The 16,514-nt window shown below is 59.4% G+C and overlaps 2 protein-coding genes and 1 long non-coding RNA gene across 11 annotated transcripts in view; 1 reads left to right on the top strand and 2 right to left on the bottom strand.

The window, feature by feature from the left end:
* Positions 1–297, bottom strand: part of LOC117079845 — a 29,688-nt gene extending 29,391 nt beyond the window's left edge. The window contains exon 1 of the long non-coding RNA XR_004435631.1: positions 86–297. This is a non-coding gene — a long non-coding RNA (uncharacterized LOC117079845). The remainder of the gene's footprint in view (positions 1–85) is intronic.
* Positions 298–485: 188 nt separating this feature from the next.
* IRF7 (interferon regulatory factor 7) lies at positions 486–3,115 on the top strand. 6 transcript variants are annotated; one of them, XM_033203991.1, is made up of 10 exons: positions 486–625; positions 711–873; positions 957–1,170; positions 1,417–1,472; positions 1,549–1,774; positions 1,917–2,003; positions 2,090–2,170; positions 2,244–2,633; positions 2,722–2,840; positions 2,925–3,115. In XM_033203991.1, exons 1-10 carry the CDS (start codon positions 606–608, stop codon positions 3,078–3,080), a joined length of 1,512 nt encoding a protein of 503 aa, XP_033059882.1. In that variant the 5' UTR covers positions 486–605; the 3' UTR covers positions 3,081–3,115. The 6 variants fall into 6 exon arrangements, with proteins under 6 accessions (XP_033059882.1, XP_033059881.1, XP_033059884.1 ...); XM_033203990.1 differs by having other exon boundaries at positions 2,087–2,170; XM_033203993.1 differs by lacking the exon at positions 1,917–2,003.
* Positions 3,116–3,435: 320 nt separating this feature from the next.
* PHRF1 (PHD and ring finger domains 1) overlaps positions 3,436–16,514 on the bottom strand; it is a 40,672-nt gene continuing 27,593 nt past the window's right edge. For 2 of the 4 annotated variants that reach the window (XM_033203961.1, XM_033203964.1), the window contains exons 10-18: positions 13,747–13,874; positions 10,180–10,361; positions 9,756–9,875; positions 8,876–9,030; positions 5,737–8,391; positions 5,242–5,393; positions 4,830–5,090; positions 4,508–4,636; positions 3,436–3,940 (exon numbers count right to left, since the gene is read on the bottom strand). In XM_033203961.1, coding sequence (XP_033059852.1) covers positions 3,797–3,940; positions 4,508–4,636; positions 4,830–5,090; positions 5,242–5,393; positions 5,737–8,391; positions 8,876–9,030; positions 9,756–9,875; positions 10,180–10,361; positions 13,747–13,874 — 3,926 coding nt within the window. In that variant the 3' untranslated portion in view covers positions 3,436–3,796. The remainder of the gene's footprint in view (positions 3,941–4,507; positions 4,637–4,829; positions 5,091–5,241; positions 5,394–5,736; positions 8,392–8,875; positions 9,031–9,755; positions 9,876–10,179; positions 10,362–13,746; positions 13,875–16,514) is intronic. The other 2 variants (XM_033203965.1, XM_033203962.1) reach the window with 2 other exon arrangements.

The following is a 16,514-nucleotide window of genomic DNA, read 5'->3' as shown; positions in this document are numbered from 1 at the left end:
GAAACCTCCCGCCCCGGCGACGCTGGCACCCAGGTACTCGGCACCCCGGACCCACGCGGTGCAGGTCCGGGAGTAAGAGACTCACCGGGAGGGGTAGAGCCAAGGGCTGGGGGAGCCTGATGGATGAGGGTCGGGAGGTGAGGGAGGCGGAGGCGGGGGCGGGGGCGGGGTTGGGGTTCCGCGGAGATGAGAACGGGAGGGAGATGGGATCGGGGAGGGTGCGAAGCGCCACTCTTTAGGTTTCGCTTTCTCGGAAGCCTGGCCCGCCCCGGACGTGGCCTTTCCCGTCCCCGCAGGGTCCGGCCTGCATTGGCCCGGCAGGCCTGGACACTGGTTCAACACCTGTGACTTCATGTGTGCGCGCCAGCCATACCTGCAGTCACACCTGTAGCCCCCTCTGCCAAGAGATCTACACCGAGGCAGCGTCGTTGGCTACAAGCCCCTCAGTCCACACCTGTGACCCCCACCACCTGTGACACCTGTGGACACCTGTGACACCTGGCCACACGACCTGTGGCCGCGGCCTGGCGTCTGCAGTGACAGGCGCCCTTACCTCCCCTGTTGTAACACCTGACCGCCAGCCAGCTGCCCCTGCAGAGGGAGCAATGGCCTTGGCTCCTGAGAGGTAAGAGCCCGGCCCACCTTCTCCAGATGCCCATCCCCGAGCGCCCTGCAGCCGGCCCTGACTCTCCGCGTTCGGGCACCCGCAGGGCGGCCCCACGCGTGCTGTTCGGAGAGTGGCTCCTTGGAGAGATCAGCAGCGGCTGCTATGAGGGGCTGCAGTGGCTGGACGAGGCCCGCACCTGCTTCCGCGTGCCCTGGAAGCACTTCGCGCGCAAGGACCTGAGCGAGGCTGACGCGCGCATCTTCAAGGTGGGACCCCGGCCTCGCCCCGGGTAGGAGGACCCGCCTAGGACCCCGCAGGCCCGGCCCACGTGTTCTGTCCCCCTCTTCAGGCCTGGGCCGTGGCCCGCGGCAGGTGGCCGCCTAGCAGCAGAGGCGGTGACCCGCCGCCCCCCGAGGCTGAGGCTGCGGAGCGCGCTGGCTGGAAAACCAACTTCCGCTGCGCACTGCACAGCACGCGCCGCTTCGTGATGCTGCAAGATAACTCGGGGGACCTGGCCGACCCGCACAAGGTGTATGCGCTGAGCCCGGAGCTGTGCTGGCGAGGTGAGCGACGCCGGCTGCCAAGCGCGTTGGAATTCGTCCTGCCTGGGGAAAGAACATTCTCTGGATCAGAATTGGGTTTTTAGCAGCTGTTCTGGGAGAGGTTGCCAGCAGGCCCAGGACAGCTGGAGCCGCATCCCCACCTCCTCAGGCCGCAGCACGAGGAAGCTGGTGCGGGTTACGCCAGGCTCTCGTTGCGTCTCTCACCCTGGTCTCGGGGCCTAACACCTGCCCCATTCTCCCTCAAAGGCCCAGGCACGGACCAGACTGAGGCAGAGGCCCCCGCGGCTGTCCGGCCACCGCAGGTAGTCTTCTCTCTGCTTGCCTCTCCTCCTGCCAGGCCACGGAGCTGCTTATGCTGACCCTAACTTTTCCTTACAGGGCAGGCCCCCAGGGCCATTCCTGGCACACAGAGATGCTGGACTCCAAGCCCCAGGCCCCCTCCCTGCCCCAGCTGGTGACAAGGGGGACCTCCTGCTCCAGGCAGTGCAACAGAGCTGCCTGGAGGACCATCTGCTGACAGCGTCATGGGGGGCAGATCCAGTCCCAGCCCAGGCTCCTGGAGAGGCACAAGAGGGTCTTCCCCTGACTGGGGCCTGTGCTGGAGGTATGGGCAGTGCCGTCGGGGGGTGGGGAGGAAGCATGGAAGGGGCCAGTGCACCTGGATGGACACTTAAGAAGGGGGCTAGGGATTGGGGAGCTGGAGAAGTAGGAAGGGACCACCGTTCCCACTGAACTCCCCTCCACAGGCCCAGGGTTCCCTGCCGGGGAGCCGTGCGCATGGTCAGTAGAGGCAACCACCAGCCCCGGGCCCCAGCCCGCGGCCCTAATGACAGGTGAGAGGGGTAGGGGTTGGGGGGCCTGGGGCACAGGGAGGGGCTGGGGATGAGGTGCCAGCACAGGATTTCCCTTCTCGAAGCAGGCGAGTCCACGGCCCCAGAGCCCCCGCTCCAGGCAGAGCCGTACCTGGCACCCTCCCCAAGTGCCTGCACTGCGGTGCAAGGTGAGTGGGTCCCGGGAAGGGGGGCAGCCTGTCCCTGCCCACCTCCGCCGCTCACAGCTTGGTCTCCACACAGAGCCCAGTCCAGGGGCACTGGATGTGACCATCATGTACAAGGGCCGCACAGTGCTGCAGAAGGTGGTGGGGCACGCGAGCTGCATGTTCCTGTATGGCCCCCCAGACCCAGCTGTCCGGGCCGCAGACCCCCAGCAGGTAGCATTCCCCAGCCCTGCTGAGCTCCCCGACCAGAAGCAGCTGCGCTACACGGAGGAACTGCTGCGGCACGTGGCCCCTGGGCTGCAGCTGGAGCTTCGGGGGCCACAGCTGTGGGCCCGGCGCATGGGCAAGTGCAAGGTGTACTGGGAGGTGGGTGGCCCCCCGGGCTCTGCCAGCCCCTCCACCCCAGCCTGCCTGCTGCCTCGGAACTGCGACACCCCCATCTTTGACTTCAGAGTCTTCTTCCGAGGTCAGTGAGGCTCCTGCCTGGGGGGCTATCTCCAGGGGCCCCTGGGAGCATGGGTCTGCCAGATACTCAGCAGAGCCCCCTTCTCCAGAGCTGGTGGAATTCCGGGCACGGCAGCGCCGCGGCTCCCCATGCTATACCATCTACCTGGGCTTCGGGCAGGACCTGTCAGCCAGGAGGCCCAAGGAGAGGAGCCTGGTCCTTGTGAAGGTGAGACCAGAGCCTGGGGCCTGGGGAGGGGGAGGGGAGGCCACACGCTGGGTGACTGACAGGCGCCCGATGCCTTCCTGGCAGCTGGAGCCCTGGCTGTGCCGAGCGCACCTGGAGGGCACGCAACGTGAGGGTGTATCTTCCCTGGACAGCAGCAGCCTCAGCCTCTGTCTGTCCAGCACCAACAGCCTCTACGATGACATTGAGTGCTTGCTCATGGAGCTGGAGCAGCCCGTCTAGAGCCCAGTCTAATAAAGAGAACTCCAGAACACGCACTGACGTCTTGGCTGGCGGGGAAATGGGTGCCGGCTGAACACGGGTGAGGCCCAGGGAGGGAGGGGACCTCCCTGCACACCAACTCACTTCTGTCTTCACCACACACATGACAGCCAAGCCTTGATTCAAAGAACAAGGCCCTTGAGAGGCAGGTGGCCACCAAAGCCACTCCCACCAGCTGTGCCAAGGGCAGGGACGACATTTTCCCACACCCGACACCTGTCACCAGCCCTCGGGCTGCCACTGCTGCATCCTGCCTCCAGGAGGCAACTGTGTTGAGTGCAAACTTGAGCAATTATCTACAAGACCACAATGTAACTGGAAAAGAGAAAGTAAAGATATTCCTAACTCAGGCAGAGGCACACAGCAGCTGCTGGCAGAAGGCCACCAGAGATTTACCAAGGACACACCACCCTACCAGGAGCCCCTCTGGCCACCAAACGCTTTATCTTCCAAGTATTAAATCAATCAAGAGGTTTCTAAAGATAATCCATTTTTGATAAATTAGAATGGAAACAGTGTATCTATAATATACATACAAAAGTGTCCAGTTTTCAACTGTAAGCAAGACAGGTGCACAGACCAGGTGTCAGCACAGGAACCTGATAGCGGGCATGCTGGTGCCCCCGTTTCCCACTACTCCCAACAGCTCCCCGGGCAAGGCCCGTGACTGCCTGGCCTCAGCCCTCGGCCCCCTGGGTGGGCGGCTCCTCGCCGGCCTCTGGCTTCTTGTGCCTGCGCATGTGCCTGTACTTATCCACGTACGCCTTCACCAGGTTGGCCACCTTCACAGGGTTGATCTCCCCACTCTTGCTGTGGCAGATCTGGAGAAAGAGGAGCAATCACCAAACACCCTTTCCCATCCCAATGTTCCGGGCTGGAGCCCAGGGCCAAAGCTGGGGTCCCTCGCCTGCCCTGCTCAGAAGCAGGCCCTGCGTGTGGCACGCAGACAGCGGCAGAGGCTGCCCCACCTGCCCTCCTGACATGTGAGACCCCCGTCCTGCTCGCTATGCCGCTCACAGGGCCACCGAGGGGCCCACGGTGTTGGGGGGAGCACGGGCTGAGACGTCACCAGGCACCTGCTCACTTCTGGGCATCTTGTTCTCCCACCTGTAAGCTGGGCGTGGGCTGGGTAATTTCACATATCGCAAAACACATCTGTGTGGGCCTCACAGGCACTGAGGCACCCTTCTTCCTAACCATCTGCCAGGGACAGCCACAGGCAAACCCGCCTGACCCCAGGCCTGCAGGATGTGGCAACACAGCCACCTGACCTGGCTGGCTGACCTCGGACCTGCATTCATGGTCACCCCAAAGTCCGTGCTGACGAGACAGCAGCGACGGGCTGCCCGTGACCCCGAGCCCCACACACAGGCTCGCGCACAGCCCACCTTCTGCACGGCCTTGCGCAGGATGTCCTTGTACTCCTCCTTGGTCACCTCCCTCTTCTGGTAGAAGGGCTTGATGGCCAGTTTCACCTCCTCCACAGCACGCTCCTGCATGTGCAGCTTCTTCATGTACTAGAGGGGGACAAATGTGTGAAGTGGCCAGGCAAGGGGCCTGGAGTCCCTCTGGCCAGAGGCACTGCGGTTCTGGACACCCTTCCAGTTCCGGAGGCACAGGGACTGGCTTCCGCCCCTAAATTCAGCCCTGACAGCGTTAGTTTCAAAATAAGACAGGAACGTGGGGAAAGTGGGAGGTGGCAGGACTCACCTCCTCCTTCTTGGTTTTCTCTGCAGCTAGCCTGGGAGCCGGGGTCTTCTCCTCTGAGTTGCTGGCTGCAGTGGCTTGACTGGCTGGCTCTGAGGCTGGGGTCAGGGCAGTGGGCACTGGGGCCAGGGTCTGTGCTGCCCCACAGCCCACGAGCGGCAGGCTCCCCTGCAGGATGAACTGGACCGTGGGCTGACTGACCAGCGCGCAGGGTGGGATGCTTGAGGGCTGGGCTGGGGCAGGTGGCAGGCTGGGGCTGTAAACCTGGGAAGGACACCCCCGCTGAGCACCGGGCCCTACGGCTGGCAGCTCTGCCCAGGAGCCGTGAGGCCTCAGCCCCAGCCGAGTGTGGCGTGTGTGGCATGGGTGCCAGGCCACTGCCCACAGCCCACAGCCCTCCAGCCCAGGCACCCACCTGAGAGGGGTCTGTGTCTGGGAACCCAGGCTCCGGAAGCACATGACTGGGAAGGGGCAGCTCAGAGGACGCCTGCCTGACCCCTGTGGGGGCCACGTCCTCCACATCCCAGGCTCCTTCTCGGGGCTTCTGTGGCCTGTGAAACAGTGCCCCTGGGGGCCGGACAGACAGGGAGGTGGGTGCTCTGTGCCCGCCCCTGCCCAGAATGCTGTTTCACGGCTGGAAAAATCCAGAAAAGCGCCAGGAGCAAGGACCACAGAGCAGCCCTCAGCAGCAAGGGGAGGTTGCGAGGTGTGCCAGCTCCTAGCCACTGATCCCCCACCATGACCTGCTCTGCCCACCTGCAGGAGACCCCCACACCCACGATCCCAGTCTTCCCTGGCTCCAGAAGCTCCCTGTGGTGTCCCGGGTCCCACTCACTCAAGGCTCCTGTTCTCAACAGGGGCTGGATTCACTAGGGGCTCTGTCCTCCGTGGGGGCCGGGGCCCTACTCACGGGGGGCTCGGTCCTCGGCGGGGGCGCTGCTCTCCGACTCCTGCAGGTTCCAGGTGACCCGCTTCACCAGGGCTCTGGACCGCAGCAGGGGGGTCTGCAAAACCACCTCCTCAGGCCGGGCTGCCTCGTGTATCCTCCCGCTCATGGAGGGGCCGTCTTCCTTCCCCACAGGCGCCACATCCAGGGGACCGGGCGCCTGAGCCTTCTCAGCCGCATCCGACCTGAGCAAATGTGGCTCCTGGGGGTCCTCCGGCAGGGGTGGGGGCTGTAAAGGGTCTTCATCGTGCATCAGCGACACCTCCCTCTGGATGGCGGCCACGGCCAGGCTGGCTGGGGGCAGCGCGGACTTTGGTGGGAAGTCTCGCTCTGGGGAGGAGTCTGTGCTTTCGGGAGAAGGTGGCGAGCTCATGTCATCGAGCTGGATGAAAACAGCTTCGCTTGAGAAATCGTCAAAGACGTGCCCCGCCTCCACAGAGTCGCCATAATCCAGGTCCAGGTCGTCGGGCTCACACTCGGCTGCCACCTCCAGGACAGGGGGGGCCTCGTCTGCTGTAGCCACCTCCACTGAGACATGTGCTTCCCCCAAGGCTGGTGACCTGGTGGGGAGGTCTTCCCGCCCTGGCTCCCCCTGTGCAAGGAGTGCTGGGGAAGCCTCCCTCACAGGCCCCTTCCTCTCTGGGGAACGGGAACGGGAACGGGACCGGGGCCTCAGCCGCTTCTCACGGGACCGTGGCCGCCTGTGCTCCCGCGCCCTGCGCTCTGAGCTTGGGGACCGGGACCTCCGCTTCCTCCGGTCTCGGGGCCATGCCGCACTCTCCTTCCTGTCTGGCCGTTCGTGGCTGCGCTCCCGCTGGTGCTTGTGCCTGTGGAGCCTCTCCAGGCTGCTGGTGGGGGAGCACTCCCTCCCCCGAGGCCTGGATGGCGATCTCCTCTTCTTCCTCTTCCTGCTCTCATGGGGCTCGTGGGAAGAACTGCCCCGGCTCCCCGAGCGCGACCGGGACGTCCTCCGGCTGTGGCCCCAGGGGCCCCGCCTGTGCTCCCTGCTCTTGTCCTTGGCTTTCTTCCTCTTAGCTCGTTCTCGACTGCTGGAGCGGTCGCTGGAGGACCGCCGGCTCCTGGCCTTGGACCGCTGCCTCCTGGGGCGCTCCTCACCCACTGACGGTGACGCTGACCTCGAGCTCCTGTCCCTGGATTCAGAGCGTGTCCCAGAGCGCGTCCGTCGGTGCTCCCTGGCCACCTTCTTCCTCTTGGCCTTCTTCCTGCTGCGGGAGCTGGATGTGGAGCGGGACCGGGAAGGGGGCCTGAGCTCCACCACTCTGTGGGTGGCTGCCTGCGGCATGTCCGGGCTGGGTGGGGCTTCTGGCTGCACGACAGTCACACAGGTCACTGTCCGCTCCTCAGAGCCAAAGAAGGTGCTGCAAGACGCCCCGTCCTCCTCCTCCCAGGGCTCCGGCGGGGATGCCCTCCGCACCCGGGCAGCCAGGCCCTGGCTCTCTGCAGGCTCCTCTTGCTCCGTGTCAGAGGCCCCCTCGGCAGCCACTGCACCCCGGAGCTGGGACACAGTGGAGGACGGTCCAAGAGGGGGCTCAGGCTCTGTCCCAAAGATGCTCTCCACTGTGTAGGAGGTGACGCAGCGCACAGCCTGAACCGTCTGGGCCTTCGGGCTTTTGATGGAGATGGTTCGTGTGATCTCAGAGGGCAGGAGGCCAGGGCCAGACCTCTCGGGGCTGCTGCTCGGGGCGCTGGAGTCGGAGCCGGTGGGGTCGGACGGGTCGTAGACCTCACTCCGGAGCTGCTTCGTCTTCTTGATGGAGAAGAGAGGCGAGGGATTCTCCTTCCTCTGCTCCTTGTTGTCCACGGGCCGGAACGTGTTACAGAAGCCGGGGCTGGAGAGTTGGCTGGAATGTGCCATGTTTCCAGGAATATTGATCCGGAAGCTCTCAAAGGTCGACCCAACCCCTTTCCCTCTTGATGGTCCCAGCGGGGCCATACTGCCATGGGAGCTGGGGGCTGGGGGCCGGGAGCTGCCTGTGTGCGTGCCGGGCTCCCGGGGGACCCTGCTGCTGGCCTCGCTCTCTGCCCGCGTGCCTCGCCCTGGCTGCCCGGCGCCCTCCCTGCCAGTCAGCCGGCTGATGCAGGCGCTGGGGATCTCGATGCTCTGCCCGTGGGCTGGGGCCGCGCCCCATCTGCCGCCAGCGTCCTCTCTCCTGATCTTTGGTATCCTGGGCAGCTCAGAGATGTCTGTTCTTTTGGGCGCGGGTTTCAGGGGAGGCCCTGGCACCGCACTGCGACACGGGAGGTTAGAATCTCTGCTTGAGATCTTAGACGCGGCCGAAGCAAGGGGCAAAGTGTGCTTATTGGTGCCGCTGAACCGGGGGCTGGGACTCTGTCTGAAGCCAGGCACGCTCCCATTGGACAAGTTCCGAGCCTGAACCGACCCACGGGCTGCTGACGAGTCCAGCCTCACAGGTGCGCCCGAGGTGCGGGCGGGGATGCAGGACCTGCCTTGACAGCTTAGCCCTGTGCTCTGCGGCCTGTTTCCTGAGGGGCCTTGGGCTGGGCTCCCTGAGGGCAGTGCTCGGGGCTGTAGGCAGTCCTTAGATCCTTCTTCCCCTCTGGACCGACTGCCTGAGTTTCGCTGAAAAGAAACTGGAGCTAAAAAACAAAAAAGTCAATGGCAATCATTTCCCACCCACTCTTCTTAAATGTCAGTGGTTTAACTTTTATCACAACTGGTTTTCTGTGAGGTCGTGCGCTTTAAACTCCCGTTTGCCTGTTGAGGTGGACACCTTGCCTTTCCACACCCAGAGAGCTGCTTCAACAGCCACTCTGTGGATGACAAGGTACAGTGCCTGAGGCCATTAGGACGTGATATTAACCGGGGCGGGGGCAGTTCCCCAGTAGGACATGTTCTTAACCAGGTACTAGGGGCTCCACTCTGAAGCTGTGGGGCTGGGTAAGAACTCAGAGCTAACTGGGAAACTGCTCAAGAAGGGAAATCAATGGAGAAAAATGGCTGAGGAATAGTCCCCCAACTTCAATTACATCTTCTGTGACTGAGACATGGGCTGAGTGCTGGGGAACAGCCTGAGGACCAGCAGCCCACAGAGGAAGGCAGCTGTGGCAGGGAGGTGCTCACCCGCCCTCTTGGCGCTGAGGGAGCCATCACGGTGGATGATGACGTCATTGCTGCCCAGCATCAGGAGGCTCTGGCCTGACAGGATACTGCCCAGCAGGTCAGGCACTGGCTCCTCCTCCAAGTCTGGCTCCGGCACCGCAGCAGGGAGATGCCTCCTGTGGGCACAGACCCAAGGTCCTGCCATCACTGCCTCCCACAGCCTGAGGGCCGGCACCCAGGCAGAGCCCTGCAGCAGGCAGGAGCCGGGGAGAGTGGGGCTGGGCGGGGCCTGCGCCTCCCCCACAGTCCCGGCTCTGGCTGCTGTTCTAAGAGGTGCCCACCAGGGGCTCCCAGAGGGAGGGAGGGAGCCCCACCTCGCAGCTCTGGCTCCAGGGACACCAGGTGTTTTTGGGAGAAGTCACCTCTGGTGCCTTTGCCACCCCCAACTCCACCAACGGGCGGGGGGGGGGGGCGGGCAGACAAGCATCTTTACCTGTTCTGTTGGTTTTGGTTAATTCTTTTTTTGTTCTTGTGGCGAAACAAAAGAACTGGCCAAAAGGTGAACTCTGATCAAACAGCCTTATTCACCAGAGCCACTGCTCCTGCCTGAGGCGGTGTCCTTGTGCTGGTGGCTCTCAAGCCAGGGTGGGGGGCAGAGGGGCCACCTCGTGGAGCTGCAGCAACTCCAGTCCACGCTCACGGGCAGGCCGTGGCCTCTGACGCAGGACAGGCTGCAGCACTGCCTCATGCCAAGAGCCGACTGATCAGCGTGACAGCTGAGGGGAGGTGCTGAGGCCACCCAGGGCCACAGAGAGCCAGGCTGTCACAGCCCCACCCTGGAACCCCCATCCGCTGCCCCACTGCTGCCCTCACCTCCCCAGAAGCCTTTGCCCTCACACACCTGGAAAGCCCCATGGAGACGGGCCTGGCCACGGGCTGGTGGGACTGCAGGGCTGACCGGGACAGAGCCCGTCTCTTGGCACTCAGAGGGGAAAGAGGGTTTGCAGAAAGTTCTTCACTGCTAGAGGGGAGGACACGGGCCAAAGGGAACAGGTGACTCCCAGCTCCCAGAACCCCCAGCCCAGGGAGACGGCACAGAGGAGGATGGCCGAGCACTGGCCACGTGGCGGCACGTGTGATTTGGGCCCCGCACCAGACCTCTAAGTTCCACGCTGCCCACCCGCACTGAGTGTGGTGGTGGAGGAATGGTCACCCTCACTCACAAACACAAAACCTAACGCCTCCACATGCACCTCGGGTACCACGCCCACAGCCCCCAGGCAGAGGAGTGGGTGCCCAGGCAGGACCATCACCAGTTCGGTCACCTGTCGAAGGGGTCCAGCTCATAGGGGTCTCCAAACAGAGACAGAGATGCAGCTCCAATATCCGCTCTCAGCAGCCCCAAGGAGGGCTCCACTGGCTTCAACACCGACGGGATGCAGCTGCTGTGAACAGGCCTGCGCAGGCCCAGCGTCCGCGCAATTCGAGAGCGAGTGGTGGCTTCGCTCTGAATCCAGTAACAAAGAAAAAGATGAACAGAGAGACAGGGATGGCATCCACGAGGGCTCTGTAAATGCCATGTGAAGGCTTCATCAGCAACAGTGAACACTAGGCGGGAAAACACTAAGCCAACGTCAACAGGCTTCGCAGGCACTGATCACTGAGAAGCACACCCAGCGCCGCACACGTCGGCTGAGAAGTTCACTGCAGATTATGAGAGGCTACCGGGATGCTGCAGTGTCACCATCACCATCACATGGTACTTAGCATTAAGTGAAAACTCACAAAGAGGGAAACAAAAAATTCAACTGATGGCTGGCAGTAAAACCCCTCGAAGGCCGGGCGCGGTGGCTCACACCTGGAATCCCAGCGTTCTGCAGGCCGAGGCGGGCAGATCATTTGAGGCCAGCTTGAGACCAGCCTGGCCAACATAGCAAAACCATCTCTACTAAAAATACAAAAATCAGCCGGGCGTGGTGGCGGGTGCCTGTCATCCCAGCTACTCAGGAGGCTGAGGCAGGAGAATTGCTTGAACCTGGGAGGCGGAGGCTTCAGTGAGTGGAGATCGCACCATTGCACTCCAGCCTGGGTGACAGAGCGAGACTCCGTCTCGAAAACAAAAACAAAAACACAAACCAAAAAAACCAAAAAACCCTTAAGAAGACACACATTTAGATTTTAAGAGCTGTCATTATTCCTAAATTATGAAAACTCCTAAGAGTTACTAGCTATTTCCTTCTGATTCCAGGCACAGCGGACACAGCAGCCTCCCGCTGTGGCTGGGACAGCACGGCCTGAAGGCAGGCGCCGCCCCTCCGGAGGGCAAGCACCCTCACTTGCCACCAGGCCCCCAGGCAGGGGTCCCAGCACGCTGTCTGCAGGAGAAGAAATGAACCACAGAAACGGCATGCAGGCCAGCCGAGGACAAAAAGCTCGGGAGGACGCCCAGGAGTGTTCTGGGCACAGGGATGGAAGAGGAGGTTCCAACCCAGGCTCAGGGCACCTTGCAAAGCAAAGGGAGAGCCCAGGGGACCAGAGAACTGGGAAACGGTAGGTCCTTATCCAACACCTGGTCATGGCTTTAGCTTCTACTCACTCCAGGAATTTTGTCTGAATGACCAGATGTTCGAATACTCCATTTAAAACTAAAATAAGGGGGCCAGACATGGTGGCTCACGCCTGGAATCCTAGCACTTTGGGAGGCCAAGGCGGGCAGATTACCTGAGGTCGGGAGTTCAAGACCAGACTGACCAACATGGAGAAACCCCATCTCTACTAAAAAATACAAAATTAGCCGGGCGTGGTGGCGCATGCCTGTAATCCCAGCTATTTGGGAGGCTAACGCAGGAGAATTGCTTGAACTCAGGAGGCCGAGGTTGCAGTGAGCTGAGATCATACCACCACACTCCAACCTGGGCAACAAGAGTGAAACTCCATCTCAAAAACAGAAAAAACTAAAATATAGTTTTATATAAATGTGTACTATATAAGTTTATATTCACTAGGAAATGAATAATAATCTCGAGTATAAAGTCACATAAAAATGCAGCAGACATGGCGCTCACACCTGTAATCCCAGCACTTTTGGGAGGTCGAGGCAGGAGGATCGTTTGAGCCCAGGAGTTCAAGACCAGCTTGGGGAACATAGTGAGACCCCGTCTCTACCAAAAAAAAAAAAAAATTAGCTGGGTGAGGTGGTGTGAGCCTGTGGTCCCAGCTACTTGAGAGGCTGACGGGGGAGGATCACCTTGGCCTGGGAGGTCAAGGCAGCTACAGTGAGCCAGGATCATGTCACTGCACTCCAGCCTGGGTAACAGAACCAGACTCTGTCTCCGCCCCAACCTAAAAGAAACAAAAACACTTTTTGAGGCTGAGGTGGACAAACTGCTTAAGCCCAGGAGTTTAAGACCAGCCTGGGCAACATGGCGAAACCCTCTGTCTACAATGTGTCTACAAAAAATACGAAAATTAGCTGGGCACGGTGGGCTATCCCAGCTACTCAGGAAGCTGAGGTGGAAGGGATCACCTGGGCCTGGGGAGGTCAAGGCTGCAGTGAGCTGGGACTGCGCCACTGTACGTCAGCCTGGGCCACAGAGTGATACAGTCTCAAAAAACAAAACAAAGCCTGGGCACGGTGGCTCACGCCTGTAATCCCAGCAGTTTGGGGGGCCGAGGCGGACAGATCACCAGCCTGATCAACATGGTGAAACCCTGTCTCTGCTAAAAATACAAAAATTAGCTGGGCTTGGTGGCGCACACCTATAATCCCAGCTACTCAGGAGGCTGAGGCAGGAGAATCGCTTGAACCCGGGAGGTGGAGGTTGCAGTGAGCCGAGATCGCACCACTGCACTCAAGCCCAGAGACAGAGCGAGACTCCATCTCAAAAAACAAAAACAAACAAACAAACAAAAAGATTCAGCAAACACTTGAACAACGGCTGCAACTCAGTTTTTTTTTTTTGAGGCAGAGTTTTTCTCTCGTCTCCCAGGCTGGAGTGCAGTGGCGCCATCTCGGCTCACTGCAACCTCTGCCTCCCGGGGTTCAAGTGATTTTCCTGCCTTAGCCTCCTGAGGCTGGGACTACAGGTGCCTGCCACCACACCTGGCTAATTTTTAGTCTTTTTGGTCGAGATGGGGTTTCAGCATGTTGGCCAGGCTGGTCTTGAACTCCTGACCTCAGGTGATCTGTCTGCCTCAGCCCCCTCAAAGTGCTGGGATCACAGGCGTGAGCCACTGCGCCCAGCCGCAATTCAAGTTTTTATATACTAAGATGTTTTAAATGTGCAGTCCGAGGAGGTTATGCATTTAGTCCCGGTTTGAGCATCACAAACACACACACGAATGACACACCGCCCTCCGCCCCATAAACACCGACAATAATTAGGGATCAACTAAAAATAAACATTAAATGTCTGGTCCATGATTTCAGATGAAAGGGGCCTGGGACAACAAAGGCCACGATGTATATACCAAGGAGGCCGCTCCCAGGGCCCAGTGAGCGTGGGTCAGAGGAGGTGGACAGGGCCTGTCAGACACGGCTTGTGTCACTCCTCAGAGCCAGGCTAGCCAGGTCTGCCTGAAACCCACAGCTGCTCCCAGGGGTCTCTGCCAGAGGGCATGCACTGGCCTGGCTCACACCTGGCTCCCCGACCAGCGGATGGATGGCTTCAGGAAGGTTCCTGGGGGGGCACACCACCAGCCCTCAACCCCTCAGTGGGCCTTAGGAAACAGCTGGCCTCAAACCCATCTTCAGTCTGTGTTACAGAAATGTTCATTTCCATCAGCAAATCACTGAGTAAACACAGAAAAGCAGTGACGATGACAATCCCCGCTCCGTAACCGCGAGGGTGCTGAGGCCGGCGGAGGCTCAGGCGCTGCCAGCCAATGCTCACCTTTACCTTCTTCCCTTTTCTCTTCTTCACTCGATGTTGGCGTTTCTTAGATCTTGTCGCTGACCCCTTACTTTTTGCGGATGGTCCAGATGGGGTTTTCTTTCTTCCCGGCACTTTCTTCCGTCTTCCTAAGGAGAAGAGGTTGAAGTCTGTGCTTCTCTGTGCTGGGCCCTCCCCACCCCATTCCTGTGAGTCCAGCCCAGAGGACGGAGCCCAGGAGCCAACACAGCAGGACCACACGCACTGCCTGCCTTGCATTTTTTTTTTTTTTTTTTTTTTTTAGACAGGATCTTGCTCTGTCACGCAGGCTGGAGTGCAGTGGCATGATCTCGGCTCACAGCAGGCTCAAACTCCTGGGCTCACATGATTCTCCTGTCTCAGCCTCCCAAGCAGCTTGAACTATGGGTATGCACCACCGTGCCCAGCTCACTGTCTTTATAGATAGGGCTCACCATGTCGCCCAAGCTGGTCTCTGGGCTCCAGCAATCCTCCTGCCTCAGCCTCCTGAAGAGCTAGGATTACAGGTGTGAGCCACTGCCCCTGCCCAGATTATTTTTTTTTTGAGACGGAGCCTTGCTCTGTCACCAAAGCTGAAATACACTGGTGTGATCTTAGCTCACTGCAACCTCTGCCTCCTGGGTTCAAGCGATTCTCCTGCCTCAGCCTCCCGAGTACCTGGGATTACAGGCATGCACGATCACGCCTGGCTAATTTTTTTTTTTTGAGACGGAGTCTTGCTCTGTCGCCGGGGCTGGAGTGCAGTGGCCGGATCTCAGCTCACTGCAAGCTCCGCCTCCCGGGTTCACGCCATTCTCCTGCCTCAGCCTCCCGAGTAGCTGGGACTACAGACGCCCGCCACCTCGCCCGGCTAGTTTTTTGTATTTTTTAGTAGAGACGGGGTTTCACAGTGTTCGCCAGGATGGTCTCGATCTCCTGACCTCGTGATCCGCCCGTCTCGGCCTCCCAAAGTGCTGGGATTACAGGCTTGAGCCACCGCGCCCGGCCAATTTTTCTTTTTTTTGAAGACAGAGTCTCACTCTGTCGCCCAGGCTGGAGTGCAGTGGTGCGATCTCGGCTCACTGCAAGCTCCGCCTCCCAGGTTCATGCCATTCTCCTGCCTCAGCCTCTTGAGTAGGTGGGACTACAGGCGCCCGCCACCATGCCTAGCTAATTTTTTGTATTTTTAGTAGAGACGGGGTTTCACCGTGTTAGCCAGGATTGTCTCAATCTTCTGACCTCGTGATCCACCCACCTTGGCCTCCCAAAGTGCTGGGATTATAGGCGCGAGCCACTGCGCCCGGCCCTAAAGTTTTTTAAACGGAGAAATAAACCATATATCTGTATATATATTTTTGGAGACAGAGTCTCACTCTCTCAACCAGGCTGGACTGCAGTGGCGCCATCTCAAACTCCTGGCCTCAAGCTATACACCTGCCCCAGCCTCCCAGAGTGCTGGGATTACAGGCTACTCAGGAGGCTGAGGCACCACAACTGCTTCAGCCTGGGAGGCAGAGGTTGCAGTGAGCTGAGATCGTGCCACTGCACTCCAGACTGGGCAAAATGAGATCCTGTCTCAATAAAAAAAGGAATAAAAATAACGTGTTCCTATTGGGGGAAGAGACAGAAAATGAGCAGCATCTAAGAACAGAGCCTAACCTCCCTGAGTGTACCATTAAATATCTTACATAATCGTGAAGCAGGGCCGGGCGCCAAGGCTCACACTCATAATCCCAGCACTTTGGGAGACCAAGGCAGGTGGATTGCTTGGGACCAGGAGTTCAAGACCAGCCTGGCCAACAAGGTGAAACCTTGTCTCTACAAAAATTTAAAAAATGAGCTGGGCATGGTGGTGGTGCACCTGCAGTCCCAGCTACTCAGGAGGCTGAGGGAGGAGAATCACTTGAACTGGGGAGGTGGAGGTTGCAGTGAGCCGAGATCCCACCACTGCACTCCAGCTCCACAGTGAGACTCTCCCCCTTCAACAAAAAAAAAAAAAAAAGAAAAAAGAGAAAGAAACTATTAAAGAAAACTAAATCAGAAAAAAGCACACGGTGACAATGGAAGGTACAATGAAACAACGTATAGCTGTGCCCCTCGGTACAAACACCAGGGAAGAGCTTGAGAGACCAACACAAACCAGCTCGCTGCACATCTGCTGAGAGACTAAAACAAACGAGCTTGCTGAACTCTGCTGAGAGACTAACACAAACGAGCTCGCTGCACATCTGCTGAGAGACTAACACAAACGAGCTCACTGAACTCTGCTGAGAGACTAACACAAACCAGCTCGCTGAACTCCGCTGAGACTAACACAAATCAGCTCGCTGCACATCTGCCGAGAGACCAACACAAACCAGCTCGCTGCACATCTGCTGAGAGACTAACACAAACGAGCTCGCTGCACATCTGCTGAGAGACTAACACAAACCAGCTCGCTGCACATCTGCTGAGAGACTAACACAAACGAGCTCGCTGAACTCTGCTGAGAGACTAACACAAACGAGCTCGCTGCACATCTGCTGAGACTAACACAAACGAGCTCGCTGCACATCTGCTGAGAGACTAACACAAACCAGCTCGCTGCACATCTGCTGAGAGACTAACACAAACGAGCTCGCTGCACATCTGCTGAGAGACTAACACAAACCAGCTCGCTGCACTCTGCTGAGAGACTAACACAAACGAGCTCGCTGCACATCTGCTGAGACTAACACAAACGAGCTCGCTGCACATCTGCTGAGAGACTAACACAAACCAGCTCGCTGCAC

Source organism: Trachypithecus francoisi, unplaced genomic scaffold (genome assembly GCF_009764315.1).
Source record: "Trachypithecus francoisi isolate TF-2019V2 unplaced genomic scaffold, Tfra_2.0 Lachesis_group8, whole genome shotgun sequence".
NCBI classification, from domain to species: Eukaryota; Metazoa; Chordata; class Mammalia; order Primates; family Cercopithecidae; genus Trachypithecus; species Trachypithecus francoisi.
The sequence above is the reverse complement of the archived record's forward strand: the minus strand, read 5'-3'. Positions and strand labels throughout refer to the sequence as shown.